The 16317-nt window shown below is 30.6% G+C and overlaps 1 protein-coding gene across 1 annotated transcript in view; it reads right to left on the reverse strand.

Moving 5' to 3' along the window:
• The window catches only part of LOC132730523 (unconventional myosin-XVIIIa-like), a gene marked incomplete at its 3' end in the record, with an annotated part of 48541 nt that overhangs the window by 23909 nt on the left and 8315 nt on the right, over nt 1–16317 (reverse strand). Inside the window, 11 exon segments of the mRNA XM_060716477.1 lie at nt 2694–2759; nt 6635–6732; nt 8305–8509; nt 8781–8964; nt 9268–9430; nt 10075–10219; nt 12667–12684; nt 13963–14049; nt 14450–14642; nt 15072–15330; nt 15638–15782. Of these exon segments, the coding sequence (XP_060572460.1) occupies nt 2694–2759; nt 6635–6732; nt 8305–8509; nt 8781–8964; nt 9268–9430; nt 10075–10219; nt 12667–12684; nt 13963–14049; nt 14450–14642; nt 15072–15330; nt 15638–15782 (1563 nt within the window).

The following is a 16317-nucleotide window of genomic DNA, read 5'->3' on the forward strand; positions in this document are numbered from 1 at the left end:
TATATTTCCTTTAGTTCATATTCTACAAAAAATATTGAAAATTCTTCTACTCAGACCTTATTTTTCAAAAATAAAAAAAATTGTCACTGACAAATCACTTAAACATACATTACCTACACTGAGAAGAAATTCAAATCAACTCTAAAATCCAGTAATGCTTTTTTTTTTACTCAGATCACCTCACAGAAAACTAAAACTGTTGCGCAGGTCATAAATTTTCCAGTGTTTACTTTTAGTGCAATTTTCTCTCATAAACAGAAAATCTCAACTTTTCATTCGAATAACAGATGACTAATTCACACAAAACATCTAAAATCCAAAGATTTATCTTAGATGCTGCATGCTAATTAAAGTTGAAGTGATAAAATCTTCACTGCACAACAACAAAATACAGCCATATATACATAATGTATACAACTTAAAATGAATAAATTTAATTGGTTTAAAATGTTTACAATTCAATTTGTATACAATTCAATTAAAAGGAAAGAAAATGGTTTAAGGTTCAATAGACCATAAACCAAACAGCCGAACACGTAGATTGGTGGGTGGAGGGGGGGACGGAGTCAGAACTTGCAGGGTTGGGCTCATCACATAATTCGGACTTATTACTGATAGAAACCTTAAATCATGCTCCAATATGCTTCAATATGTAATATACACCAGAAAGTTCTGCTAATCTTCAGCTAAGTTAGCTTTCTTTCATGAAAGAATCCATGATTCCTTTCATAACTAAACTTGAGCAAAGGACCGCATTGAGGGACCAGTAATTCTAACATACATGTACATCAATTAATTAATACATTTAATACATTAACAGTGTAACATATTATCACTATAACAAAGGCTTATCTAAATAGAAGCTTCAAAATTAATAGAAACAATGAATGACATGCAGTGACTGATATAGAAAATATCTCACTGATAATACAAATAAATTTTTCATTTGAGAGTATAAAATAAAAGTGCAATCTGTTGAGAGTAAATGAACTATAATACTTGACAATATTGACATTTTCACTATGAATGAAACAGATATGTAAATAATCATCCCAGTATATTCTTTAATTGAATGGCTATCATGGAATGTAACATCTTGAAATATCTCAACTGCTTGTGTTATTATGAGAAATAAATACATATAAATACATACTACAGAAAACTGCTTGTTCAATGTGATTGTCTATACCGGGTATGTGGTTTATTAAAATACAGTGAAACCCTTAAATACTGGACCTATCACCATCATAGTTCTTTTGACTGGATTTGTATCAAGCATTAATGCAACAAATTGGATCTGTTTTTCCAATTTCATTTTCAATATTCTTTGAAATCAAATAAAACTTCAAAGGAAGAATACATGCTCCAAGAAAGAATTGCTTTATATAAAATATTTAGTAACCTAAATAAAAAAATAAAGAGATTCTTTTATCTTCAGTAAAAACAAAATAAAGAAAAGCAGTTATTTTTAGTATCATGATTATACTAACAGATGTACACTCTTCAATGTTGTATCAATTAGAGGGAAAACAAATATAAACATACAACAATGCAAAAAACTATCTGTAAGTTATTGAACAAGATAAGCTGTCATATCCAAGGAAGCTGTGTAATCTATTGTAGTATATAGCAAATATTTTGTAGCTATAATATCATTCTACACACTTACATTCTAATGACAGAAAAAAAGAACAACTAATTGTTAGCAGAAGATGACTTCTTTTTTTTTCATAAAGGCCAAAATGTTTATGCTATTTGTTTCATCATCCTACAGTCCAACTTTAGTCATGATAGAAAATGGCACAAAATTCTATGAATATGTAATTGTTCTTATTCACTCTTCAGTCAAAGATCTATTCAATAAGGCAACAATAATAATGTCATTTTTACATCACCCTTTAGAATTATGTTTATGTTAAAAGCCAGTAAAAATAATTTTCCCTGTGGACAAAAAAGTCATCTGTTGTAAAAAATCCCCCACGTCCCCTGCAAAAAAAATCCCTACCCACTACTGAAATACAGGAACTTTTACTTTTTCATGATTTAATTGTCACAATATATTCCATACTGATAAAGCTATTGTTGTCAGTTCAGATAAAAATCTTGGCAATGAATTTTATAAAAGCAGACAGTTTTCTGTGAGAATTACAGAAAATGTTCAACATCTGACTACATTAATTTCCTTAACACCAACATGAACAGCTGCTGTCACTTTTACTTTACACTTAAAGCTCTAGAAAGGGGCTTCATGTATAAAATTAAAACTGAAAATTCCACTAAAATTGATAACTAGAACATATGAAGAATATATAGAATATAGAAAAAACTGTCATAATGACACATCTCTCCATTAACAAACATGCAGGAACTTTATAAATTTTTCAAATTCACAATGCTGAAGTCCTTAAAAGATTGAACATTTGAACAGTGATGGCCGTACTCTGTTCAGACATTCTATATCACCTTTCAAGAAAATTTGTGTTTTTAAAACTCAAATGGGTTGACACTAAATGATTGAAATAAAAATATTTGCATTCAAAAGTAATGAATTTCATAACAAATACTACCTTACAAATGTTTAATCATAGGACTACACTACAAAGAAAAGCAAACTAAGCAACCACCAGCTATAAAACAAAACAATTACCACACCATACTCTACAAAAGAAATACATAAAAATGCTCCACCTTACCTTACTAAGTCCGATCCTATAGTTAAGCTTGTCAATGTCAAGATTCTCCACTATTTGTATCACAGCCTGTGAAAACACAAGAAAACATGTCAAAATAAATTAAAACATTTTAAAATATCTGTTGGACTGCTGAAAGTTAAAGACATTAATCACATGTAAAATATCCAGGCAATTCCTGGGCCTTCCACTGAAACAGCAGAAATTATATATTGTATGTTACATTTGAAGAAATTGAGAAAACTGCAACTAATTTGTACTTTATGCAAGATTTTTTCATACCTTTAATTTCTAAAATCTGCCAGTTTTAATTGTTGGATGAGCATGCTGATATATTTATCAACTATTTTCATATCATAATATTAAACACCACATGGATGCATGATTTAACAAATAATAAAAATATTGAAAAAAGTTTGCTGATCTTTAGATATATTTAGACATACATATATATGAAATGATGTTCATAATATATGCAACATAGCAACTAAACATAATTTTTTTTCTCTAACACACTTTGCCTATTGTTACTCAATTTTCTGGCACAGGAACAAGATATTTTTCAGTAATGAAAATGTATATACTCATTTTTGACATCTCTTTCCCACACACATATTCACGGTAATTTCATTGTTTCTTTATTATATATAAAACAAGTCAACATAATCTGTGTCATTAAGTACCTATCTACTGCATACAAAAACCTCTACCATACTATAATATACTGTAACAAAAAATGCTCACATCAGCAAATTTTACATTGATCATTTTGTCATCATTCAATCAGCTTTATAGATTGAAAATACATATTGGCTATTTTGAAACAAAAAGCAACAAATTCAGGATATAAAAATCAACAACACAGTGAACTGTTTTTACTTATCAATCAAAATTTCAGGCTATACCTTCATAAGGATAAATATTTAAAAACCTGAACACTTTCCAAATATTAATTTTTGAAAATGAATACCGACTTTTTCAAAAGATTGAATTCAAATTTTTAAAAAAAAAATTAAATTGAAATTTTTAATTAACATGTCTTTACATTTAGATAGAACATACCTGTATCTATATCTTAATTACCAATTTAAAATAATTTGAATGTTTTAATTCATTTATTAATCAAAAAGACTACTGTAAATGTTGAATCTTCTTCAAATTTTGTCATGAATCAAAAATTGTGTTTTAATTTAATGCAATAAATGTTTTCAACAATTAAAGAATATAATAAAGCATTTTGTTACCTTTCACTTTTAATCATTATCTTAAAATTATATCCAAAATTTTTTTTAAACAAAAATTACAAACTTTTTTTTATTTTTTGTTTACAAAGCAATTTATCCTCTATTTTTCCAGTCAAACAATACTTTGTTAAATAGTTTTAAAACTAACACAGTTAATCCCTCATTATAAATTAAACAAATACACAAATCTTATACAAAATCAGGGCTATATTGTCAAAACGATTTATATATAAAATCAACAAAATTGAGACATCTGACATCAGTACTTAGATATTTATTCCCACAGGCAAAAAAAGGGGTTTAAAGTTAAAATTTCACATGACAACATTACATAATTTAAGACATAAATTTTATGTAATACTTCAAAATGTTTATAAGATTATTTGCTTCAATTACCATCATAAAAAGTGTCTTCTTATCAATAAAATCTATTAAACTGACTTGAAATTGTAAAAACCAGACTTAAACCTTTAACCTTCTTGAACTGAGAGTGATTGAAGCCTTTGCCACGAGTTTAATGCCAGGCCTGAGCCTGCTGACCAGGCTCTATTATAATGTTGGTAACTATTTTTTGCATTTTGATATTAAAACACCCTTATACTTTGAATGGACTGTTCCTAATTCAAAGAAGGGCAGATCCATAACTTTTTTGTTTGTTTGTTTGTTTGTCTCATTTTACGCCTTTTCCCAATAGTATTTCAATCATATAGGCGAGTAGTTTCCTAACCATCGTTCCTGGAGAGTTACACCAGTACTAGACTACCTTCCTCCGCGCTAAACTACCAAGCATCTCCCGGGGATCAAACCCACGCCAGAGAGGTAACTGGATTAGAAGTCATCGACTCTAACCCCTCGACCACGGAGGCAAAAGATCCATAACAATAGAGGGTTAATCAATAAACGTCTGCAGAAGCAAGAGGGTGCATTTAAGGCCAGGGTCTGCATGGTTGGGGATTTAATAAGTCCAAGGTTTTCTGCAGATGTTATTGCAAGAAAAAAGGTACATCAGCACAATTCAAGCATAAAATATTATTGTGCATTTTATAAACTGTTATTCATAAAAAGAAATCCTTTAGTCATGCTTTCCACATGTTAGATAATGTCATTTGATTGTTATTTTTGATAATAAAACTAACAAGTAATTAAATGTCATCCTCCAAAAACATGTTATTCATTATTGGTTAAAATATAAACAATGGGTACTCTTTGATTTTCTTCAGGCCAAGCGTTCAGTGTATCAAAAGGGAGCATTTTTAGGTGCAGATATGTGTATGAAAAAAAAACAACCAACACATACATAAAGTTTTAAACACAACTGCCCCTTTTTCTGTTTGAGTAGTAAGTAAGGACTTTATTTAACAAGCCTTACATCTTCAGTTTCTCGATCTTCCATGTGGGCCTCAGATTCAAATTCAATGAAAGATTTCATGTAAAGTTACTAAAATTTATAAGTTATAGTTAGTAATTTTCATCAAACAGTTGACTTGTTCCTAAGTTAAGGGGTGTTAAATAATGAAAATAAATCCTATTAAATCATTTTTTAATTATGATCACTATAGTAAGATTCCCATAATATTTTATGTAAAATGTCAAAATTTCCTCATAAAATTAAAGAGCATTTACACTTCTAATATGATTTTACAACCCATACATGGTCTAAAAAATACAGACCTTTTCTTTCTGAGTCATTTTATTCATGGGAATTGAACAAATCAGAAAGTACAGATACATTAGTCTTTATAGTTTAAGGCTCACCAAATGTTTTTATTTGTTACCAATATCATCTTTAAACATTAACATTTCAGTAAGAATTATTAGGATTACTAGGATTTTTTTTCAATCACATTCTACCAAAAAACATATAAGGTACAATAAAAAAGTAATTGCTTAACGTCCTTTTTGAATATAATGCAAAATATTAACTATTATTTTTAATCATGGTCTTAATATATAAAAGCAAGGCTTTCATGGGAACATCCACAATTTTGATGATGATTTCTTGTTGCCAACTTGTTAGATTTCTAGACAAGATAGCATTATAATGAGAAAGATTTACAATGTTTTCACGCTTTGAATTTCCGAACTAAAAAATAAAGCGAATAATAAAGGGACATAAATTTAAAACAGAAGTCGGTGCTAGAATCATAAATCACAGAAATTATCTATCGTTCATTATGTTTTTGTATTACATAATTAAGGTGCAAATTACAGGCATGTTTTATTTTATCCATGGAACTGACATAAACAGGTGCTAATTTTACAATAGGTGTAATGACAATATGTACTGACAAGGTAGCAATATAACTGAAATGCTTCACTTGCCTGTCTTATACATTGATATATAAACAAAGTGAGTAACATTTACATAATGAATGGATTACAGTTGTAGTATTTGATAATACTTAGCATCAGCAGGCATCCATGTAGAGACTTCTGTAACTGTATAGCCTCCTTAAATAAACCAGTGTACCTGGCAGGATTCTATCCCACAGTAGAAAGGAGTAAGTAATTTGAGGTAAGTGAACTTATTAATGAAACCCTCATGGTGTGTTCAAGTGAGGGAGCTAACCACTTTTGTTTAATAAAATACACAGAGGGTCATTTGAGGTATCTCTCCATCAATAAAGGCATAAAGTAACCATATGACCTTATATTGAAGTCACAAGACACAAGAGAATAGAAATAATGTAAGATACTCACCGATTTATCATTCATATCAGGGGTAGGTTTGACATTTGGTGGAACAAGACCCTCAAACTTCTGTATAAACTCTCCAAATGTAATATGATCAGGATACCCTGAAAATAGGTATTGATCAACCAAATCAGATAACATGTACATTTGTCTCTGTTGTATTTCATATAATCATTTCAGACATTTGTGTATTTTACATCGAAATTTCAGTCGTTTTCATCTTTCATACATAAACTTCAGTCATTTGCATATTTCACACATATATTTCAGTCATTTGCATATTTCACACATAAAAAGTGCAGTTATTTGCAAATTACACACATACATGTAAACTTAAGTCATTTGCATATAATATTACACATAAAAACTTCAGTCATTTGCATATTTCACATATAAACTTAAGTCATTTGCATATTACACATATAAACTTCAGTCATTTCCATATTTCACATATAAAAACTTCAGTCATCTGCATATTTCACACATATGTTTCAGTTATTTGCAAATTACACACATACATGTAAACTTAAATCATTTGCATATTACATATAAAAACATCAGTCATTTGCATATTTCACATATAAACTTAAGTCATTTGCATATTACACCTTTAAACTTCAGTCATTTGCATATTTCACATGTAAACTTCAGTCATTTGCATATTTCACACATAAGCTTCAGTCATTTGTATATTACACAAATAATCTTTAGTCATTTGCACACTACAGATCAAATCATCACTTAAAGGTGCATTTCCCATACATAATAATCCAAAATAATCCAGTACAACCTCTATACACAGATAACCTGTCTGAAGCACCCACTTTCAATAGCTTTCTTTTTACATTATAAAGTATGCACATTTACAGAGGTTGATAGTTTCCTTTCATGGTTTTATAAATCAGGTTATACTGTACTTCTTTTCCTTATCACAACAAACAGTACATGTAGCACTACTCACACTTTCACAAATATAAGAAAAAACATAAAACCGTCCTTAAAACACAGTACAACTTTTTTCAATATGATAAGAATATATAAATCTTTTCTAACAAGATTAACTATAACAAAAAATATACATTTCCCTCATTACTAACAAAATCCTGCTGTCTTAATTAGCTCATTCACATGCAGTTTTTTCTTTTACATACACTAAAAACAATACCATCATATATTTATAACAAGACATTTCCTGTAACTTTTCTTGGCATTTATGTAACAAATACCTGAATGGAAGGAAACTTTGGTATAGTAATTACTAAGATATACCTCAAACTATTAATTATTTTACATTTACCTTTGATATATCTATAATACTACAAAAACTATCATATATTTATACTGTAATATAGTCACATTATTAACATTATACTAAAAACTGTGATGGAATTTTCCTATTTTGACAAAGTTCAGCATTTTGTGACAATAAATTATTTCTAATAAGTTCCTTTCATTGTGGCGAATTTTCCAGTACTGGTAGGTTTGGTTTACTAAAATTATTGTTGCTTGTAAACTAATCTTATAGTGCGTAGTAAATTTTTCAATGGCCATCGGTTCTTACTTATACTATATAAATGCCCTACAAATTTCACACACAATAATACCATCAGATACATATACTAACACCTACTTTTCCAGTCAGTTACTAAATATAGCATAAAGAAAGACAACTCTACCTTGTCTATGAATCCTGACAGACTCCAAGATTTCATTGCCCCTGAATTGAGATCTGACTAAGGTCACATTCATAAGTATATCATCAGGTTTCTCAGGGGCCATTTCTGTTGGTCGGCTCAGTTCACACAGACCAGCATTGGCTTGAGGCAGGATACAGTGAATGAAATGGCAGTTGGTTTTCCTCAATGTCTCAATAATAGTGTCCTTAAATTATACACGATTGGTGTTAAACATTTTTATGACATTATATTTTGACATCATAGTTTGCAAAAAAATTACATCAATATTTTTACAACATTTATCTTCATATCCAGACTTTTTTTCGATTTCCTTCAAATCTCTGATAAAGGCTTTTTAAACATCTCAAAAGTATGAGGCTTCAAATTTTGTTTTTTTAACTCTTTTAAATTACGAAGTCCATCACCATTACATGTAAATTAAACCATTAATGTGGATGACAAGTTTACAAACATACCACTTGAAATTTAACTTGTAGGCACATGGACCGTTTCTTGAGACCGGCTGTGCCCGACATGAAGGTTCGTCTCATACTGCCCACCCTTCTTAGTGAAGTAGAACCTTCCATTCCTACAATGGACCCGCTCACCATTCCACCTACGGGGGCTTTAACACTGTTGAAAAGTTCCTTTATGTTGGCCCTGGAAATAATAGTATCAAAATCATACACGATCTATTTCAATATTGATAACTATTTTATTTAATTATAAAACACAACCAAATCATTATAAATTCATTGAGTCCTGCTAAATATAAAGAGTTAGTTTAAAAGATTTGGAATAGCTAGAGTATAGAAATCCGTTAGACTAAGCTGATCTGATGGTCCCGGTTGGCCTAATTCTATACTGGTCAAATAGGCAAACCATTCTCCTTGATAAAGACTCCATTCATAAAATACATATAAACATAAAATCTACCAATGATAATAATCAAATATGTCTTACTTTTTGGAGTCCTGGAGTACTTGTGTTGCTACCTTGCAGATTGGGTTTTCTCTACACACCTTTAACCATCCGCTAGCATTGTATTGTACAGGGTTCGTGCCCTGGAAATGATTTAATATAAATGTGTTCCCTAATGATGAGGCCTTCCTTAATAAACTGTCTCCTGAAATAACAAATAAAGATATTTATTAATGCTGGAAGATCAAACTTTTTGTGTTCATGAGTGCTTGATATGACATTTAGCAACCATTAAACCAAAGAGCTGACAATACCTGTAAGACCTGTATTTAAAACAGTCATGAGAAATAAATTACAGGTTACAGAACTTTTTTTTAAAGGAAAACTTACTTTTACAGGAAAACAAAAACTTATCTTTACAGAAAACTTATTTTGATAGGAAAACTTATTTTTACAGAAAAACTTACTTTTACAGGTAACTTATCTTTACCGAAAACTTATTTTTACAGAAAAACTCATTGTCACACAGTTCTACTGGACTTTAACACAGTCTTTTACAAGACTTTTACAGGAATACTGTCTTTTGCAATACTATAACAGGAAAACTGTCCTTTACAAGACTTTTGCAGAAAAACTGTCTTTTACAAGACTTTTACAGGTAAACTGTCTGTTTAAGATTTTTTTTACAGGAAAACTGTTTTTTTAAAGGTTTTTTTTACAGGAAAACTGTCTTTTTTAGGACTTTTACAGGAAAACTGTCTTTTACGAGACTTAACAAAAAAACTGTCTTTTATAGGACTTTTACATGAAAAATGTCTGTTTTTGCAGGACTTTTACAGGATCACTTACTTTTGACTTTATGTTCACCATGGTAACCAAAGAACCTGTCCATAAATGAGTCCTCTGTTGCCCCAGGGAATATTGCCTCCTCATCGAGTATCCATAGCAACCCTTTCTTCTCAGCTTCTCTTGTCTCTGGTGTTGATGTCCTCACCTATATTAACATTATCATACAAATGTCAGTATGATTAATATACAAGCTATGTCTGATTTAATAATAAGAACAGTTCATAAACCTTGGAAATATTCTAAATTGGAATAACAAAATATATACATGTATATCTGAAACAAACACAACATAGAGTAGAAACAATATAGAGAAGTTTCAACAAATTTATATAAACAAAATAAGCTTTAATCGCAGTAATCAACTGAGCCAACAAAGTTTGTTATTTAAAACCTTTATTGTTAGATTTATTTGTTGTTGGGTTTTTTCTTTTCTTTTCACTAAATGGTATTTCAACTCTAAGGTATATTTCATCTAGTTGCAGAATAATTGAAACTTGGTGGCAAACAGTCACAAATGATGTTCCTTCCCATCTCCGATTTATTTATTTTTTAAAAACTAGCTTTAAATTAGTAAAATAAAATTTGGTTCGAAAATTACCTTAATTCTACATATAATTAGGAAACACAACACTGGAGTATGAAAAATGTTTATATTAAAAACAACTTTAGATAACCTTGTTATTACTACACATAAAATAAATTTGGTTTGACTTATCCCCAAGAAATCCATTCTTTCTACCACTAAAACATGTTTTACAGTTTAAATTTAGATCAAACAATGAGAAATTGATTAACCAGGCCCATTGATAACAGTGAAAACATAAAAAAATACTACTTAATACTTTATGTAAAATGTAAAAACAGCAAAGCATTTTGTTATCATATACCAGTCAATTGTAACCTAGCCCATAAGCCCGACGGCAAGACAGGTGACAGCAGCCAGAATGAGTAGAGTTTTTATCTTCCATCTAAATGCAATATTGACCCATTTTGTTCTTTTTGGTTTAAAAAAGGCTAGGGTATGTCTAATATGTATAATGAGGGCATTTTTTGCGGATTATATCAACATACTGTCCCTGAAGGTCGGGACATGATACCAGGGGTTTGAGTCCAAGTCCCTGATATTGTAAAGGAGCTGAGAGTGGTTACAATCAACTGGTGCATGAATGTGATATATTTCTAAAATAGTAAAGACTTAAGCTTATGGTCATGTCCAATTATAAACAGACAATACCTGTTTGTGTATTAACTGCATGGTTGAAATATAAATAAGAGCATTTTGACTCAAGTTTATAAAATGTACATGTAAAATGATGTTTAGCCTATGTTAAAACTGTGGAGTGCTTAGCTTTAATGGTGTGGGGAAAATGCCAAAATGAAAAGCCAGGGAAAGTGCAATCAAAGCAAGGGAAATTACAACAATTCTTTAAAAAATCTAGCAAAAATCTATTCAATGATCTTTTTTTTTTTTTTTTTTTTTCATTTTAAAACGTAACTGATATCCTTATTAAGAAAACCTTTAAGACAGCTGTTAACCCATGAATATCTGAGCAAGACCTTTGACAAAAAAATTATTAGCAAATACAATTTTAAACATTAAGTTAAAATAAGACATTAAAAAAATTTTGGATATCAAATCTACTGTGTAAAAAAAACAAAGTGCTTTAACTTCTTTGTGTAAAATGTGAGTAAAACAGAACACGAAGGCACCGCACTCTGAAATACTGAGACAGTAAGAATAAATCCCAGAATCTATGTTGTTAAAACAGTATAGGTTTTAAAAAATCTACTAAAAAATATATTTGCAATGTGTACACACTGCCATTCAAAACTCAGAAGAACACAATTCTAACATGTAGCATTTCACCGATCACAGCAATCAACAATGACCTTGACCCTCTGTGGATACCTCGTCATGGTCACCAAGGTGATGATGACCTTGGTTGCTATGGTGACTACTTGTCTGACACAAATGCTGATAAGATTTCAAAGGGGAAGTCACTTTCACAGGAATTTTGGAGAATCCGTGCATACTAGATGTTGAATGACACCTCTGTGGAGAGTAACCTCTTGACTTTCCTTTCCCATGTGCTTCACTTGATGTTGACAGACTTCTTTTACTGTCTTTTGAATGACCATGACCTTTGACCTTGTGATGATTTTCAAGGTCATTGTTGTGACCATGTTTGGAAAATGGATCATTAACAAGATGACCATCTCTATTTTCATGGTAACTTGAAGGTCGGGGTTTTGAATGCTATAATTAAGTATGAAATACAGAAAATCCACAGCAAAGGGAGACAATCAAGTTAAAGAAAAAAAACCCTCAAAGATAATACTTTCTTTTTTAAAAAATCCCTGCATTTTTAAAAATAAAACATAAGTAAGAAGAACATGAATTACCTTAATTGATAAAAATATTTTTGTATACATCTATATATAATCCTAGAAATAAAATGGGAATATGTTCTCATGCATGGAAAAAAGATAATAAAATATATCTAGGAATGGAATCTACACAGAATTAAAACAAAAACCTTGAATAAAATGAAAATAACTGGAAAGAAAGGTTAAAAGTAATTCAACTCTCACATTAACAACAGATGGATTCTGAAAGTGAAAATTGTGTAATATACATGTATATCGCAATTCAATTTTCTAAATATAGACTTTGTAAAAGCAGCAATGGCTTGACACTATGCTGTTAAAGAAAACAATAACTACATGTGTAAAAGAAAATGTCAGGCATTTTTGAAAGCCACTATTAAATAATGGGTGAATACAATTTTGAAGAGTAAAAGAAGATGCTTATCTAAAAGCAAAGTGGGGAGTAGAAATACCTGATAAACCTAAATGAATATAGACATTTCCATGAAACATACATACACATTTTCATATATATTTTTGCATTATTCATTAATGCAAAAATCAAATACCTAATTTTTATTAAAGCAAAAAATCAAAACTGACAATTTCACATTTGCATAGCAACAGATGAAGCTTATTTTAAAGCTAAATTGACAATTATTATAGTAAAACTGACAATTTCACACAGCTTTGCTATGTTTCAGTCAATAAGCAATCAACAGAAATTCAGTCAAAACTTTTCCATTCTAGAATTAAAACACTGCACAGAAAAATGAAATACTGTGCTATAATCTTAAAAAACAACCTCATTTATTACTATCATTGAAGTTGCTTTCCTGAAATTTTTATTTACTTTCTGTTTCATTTTAAATATCTATAAATCAGATGAGTTACAAAAAATAACATTTAAAAGACTATGAAATATCACCTTTATAAATTGTATATAGTTGTGTCAATAGCATTTTGCAACTGTGTCATACTTATGAGAGATTCCCCTAATTCAGGAACCAATGCATCTGATTGATTAATTGAAACTCAGAATTTAAAATTGGCCAATGGCTTATCACCATTTTCCTTATTTATCACACGCCCGTGCCGATTTTGCGACTCCGTAAATATGGTATTGCACGGCCGTGCATATATTTTGACGTGACGTCATTAGCGTTATACAAACATAGTGTAAAGACGCGCTAAATGTTAACGCTATACTATATGCGCGTCAATGTAAAATTACTCTTATTTCACTTTAAACGGTCTTTATTTTTGGTATGTGATAAATAGAATATTAAATTCGTGTAAGTTCATTACTGAATTTATTGCACTCGTTGAATAAAATAATATTATGCTCGCCAGAGGCTCGCATAATATAATTTTATTCAACTTGTGCAATAAATTCAGTATTGAACTTACACTCATTCAATATCCTCTATATAAGTTTTATATCATAAGACTTGAAAATACCTGCTAAGTTTGAGATATAGTTTAAAATGAAAGCACAATAAAGGAAATTTATAGACTTACGAGTGTTTGTTGAGAAGGCTTCTCAATAAGGGAAACCATTGCAGCAGGGGAAGTTGTCACAAACTCAAAATCACAGTCTATGTTCTCCTACAAGAAAAAACAATATAAAAATTACATGAAAATAGACGAATAAAGCTTTGCCTTACACCAGACTATAGTATTAAATAGTTAAATATAACTTATTTCACACCTTATAAAATGTAATTTCAGCACTTTCAGCATTTGCACCATGTGATGTTCCAATTGAAAACATTATTGGATCCAATTTAATGATAAGGTGAGTCTTCAGGTGCTTTTCTTGTATTATCTTTGTCACAAGGGTACAAGGAGATATTTAAGTAGAACCATCAACAATCCATAAGCTAACCACATAGCTAGCTCCCTGACATAAAAGAATCTAAATTCTCTGATGAGATTCAAAACCTACAGCAGTGAGGGGTAAATCATTAATCTAAAGTATCAATATCATTATATAATTATTTATTACTTGACTATATCGGTCCTGTGGTGTGGTGAACACCAGATCATGGAAGAGAAGTTGTAGCTTCTCCTGAGTGTAGTTGTGGCAGAGATCTTCAAAACTGGCACCACTTTGTCGACCACATGTTGCCGGATTTTGGAAGCCTGGTGTGTCCAGTACCGTAATTGATGCCAATGATCGGAAATTTGATGACAGAGATCTGTAATACAAGAAATAAGTTCAAATGTTAATATACTAATAGTAAACGCAAGTTTCACATGCTGCACACAATATGACTTTTCATGGAAAAGTATTAATTTAACAAACTAGTCAAATCATGTTCCTTGCTTCCACAGTCCTTATTTGAAATAAGCTCTTTTTATAGAAAGTAATTTCCTAAAACCATCCACAGAAATAATGTGTTTCATTTTTCTACAACAAATCTACTACAATTAATTCAAATGTCACATTAGGGTCATAAATGTTAACAAAATCCTAGGAAATACTGAGCTTTGGTTAAATAATAGAACAATGACAGTATGACAGTATGTTAATTTATGATTTGTTCAAGTAATTTTTAATATTTTCATATAAAACTAGCATTAATAGGTAGGCTTTCATCAATCAGTTGACTACAATAATGGGATACCTGTTTATCATTGAGACAATTGCATTAAAGACATCTGAATACAAGCCAATCACAAATCCCTCGAGGGCATCCATAGCTGTCGTGTGAGCCTCACTCTGTTTATCTGCAGGACTGTTCCTCATGGAAGTGTTCCTAGTTAGTGTGGCAGTACCAGATGAGGCAAATATATTACGGGCCAATTCTTCTACTGATATACCTAGAAGAGCAGCTGCACGCTGGGCACCAGCAGGTCGTGCAAATTGACCTTTGTTGTTATTTCCTAAAATAAATATGTTCAAGATAAATATCAGAGAATAGAATAATAAAGTACTTAAGTGGGTTACGAGAAAGCAAAAAATATCTAACAAAAAGATATGATTAAAAATTTAGCAAATAGATATTTAGGAAATTAAGTGTTGCGGTAGGATAATGTATGGTTTGTGTTTAGATGCACATTTATATCATCACCAAGGCTACAGTTTGTCTAACATAGAAATGCTTTTGCAGTCTGTTTTAAAATAGGCTAAAATGCTAAAATTAAACCGGATAAAATCCAAATGAAAGATGTTACAAATGATATGTTGTACCTTTAACTGCCCCTGCTACACCTAGATGATATATTGCAGCCAGTACAGAACATATAGATCTGATTTCTTCTTCTGTCATTCCTACAGAGTCCATAGCACTATAAATTTTGGCCCAGTACTGCATAGCTCTCTGTTTGTCCTCCGTCTACAAAATATTAACATGAAGTATACACATAATGAAATTTTCTTGTGGTTTTACATCACATCAAGTCTTTTAAAGTCATATGGCCACGTCCCTTTTTTGCTGGGGGTAGTGTGGCTGGGGAGAGGGAGTGAGGAAATGGGAGTAACTTTAGACGCCTCTTTGTACATTATTTGGGTAATGAGTGGATAATGAAGTAAGACCACTGACCTTCCAAATTTAGCTACAAAGTGAAATAGTTTATAACTATATTGAAAAAGTGACGCATAACAGTTGCATCCCCTTGTTAAATTTTATGTAAATTACAACTGATATGCAAATACTGCAATTAGCATAACAATCTAACAGTAAAATCCAACAAGTGCATAAATACTATATGGAAATTCAACACAGCTAAAATATTTTCTGCCCTTCTTTTCTACAAAACTATCAATTTTGAATTAGAGCTTTTACATTTACAAAATACCAGTGTGTGGCATTTCTACTGCTCAAATGATGCAAAAAGATAATATTTCTAAGGTCAAGGTGAATTGAACTC

Source organism: Ruditapes philippinarum, unplaced genomic scaffold, assembly GCF_026571515.1.
Source record: "Ruditapes philippinarum isolate M1 unplaced genomic scaffold, ASM2657151v2 ctg4257_1_1_1_1, whole genome shotgun sequence".
NCBI classification, from domain to species: Eukaryota; Metazoa; Mollusca; class Bivalvia; order Venerida; family Veneridae; genus Ruditapes; species Ruditapes philippinarum.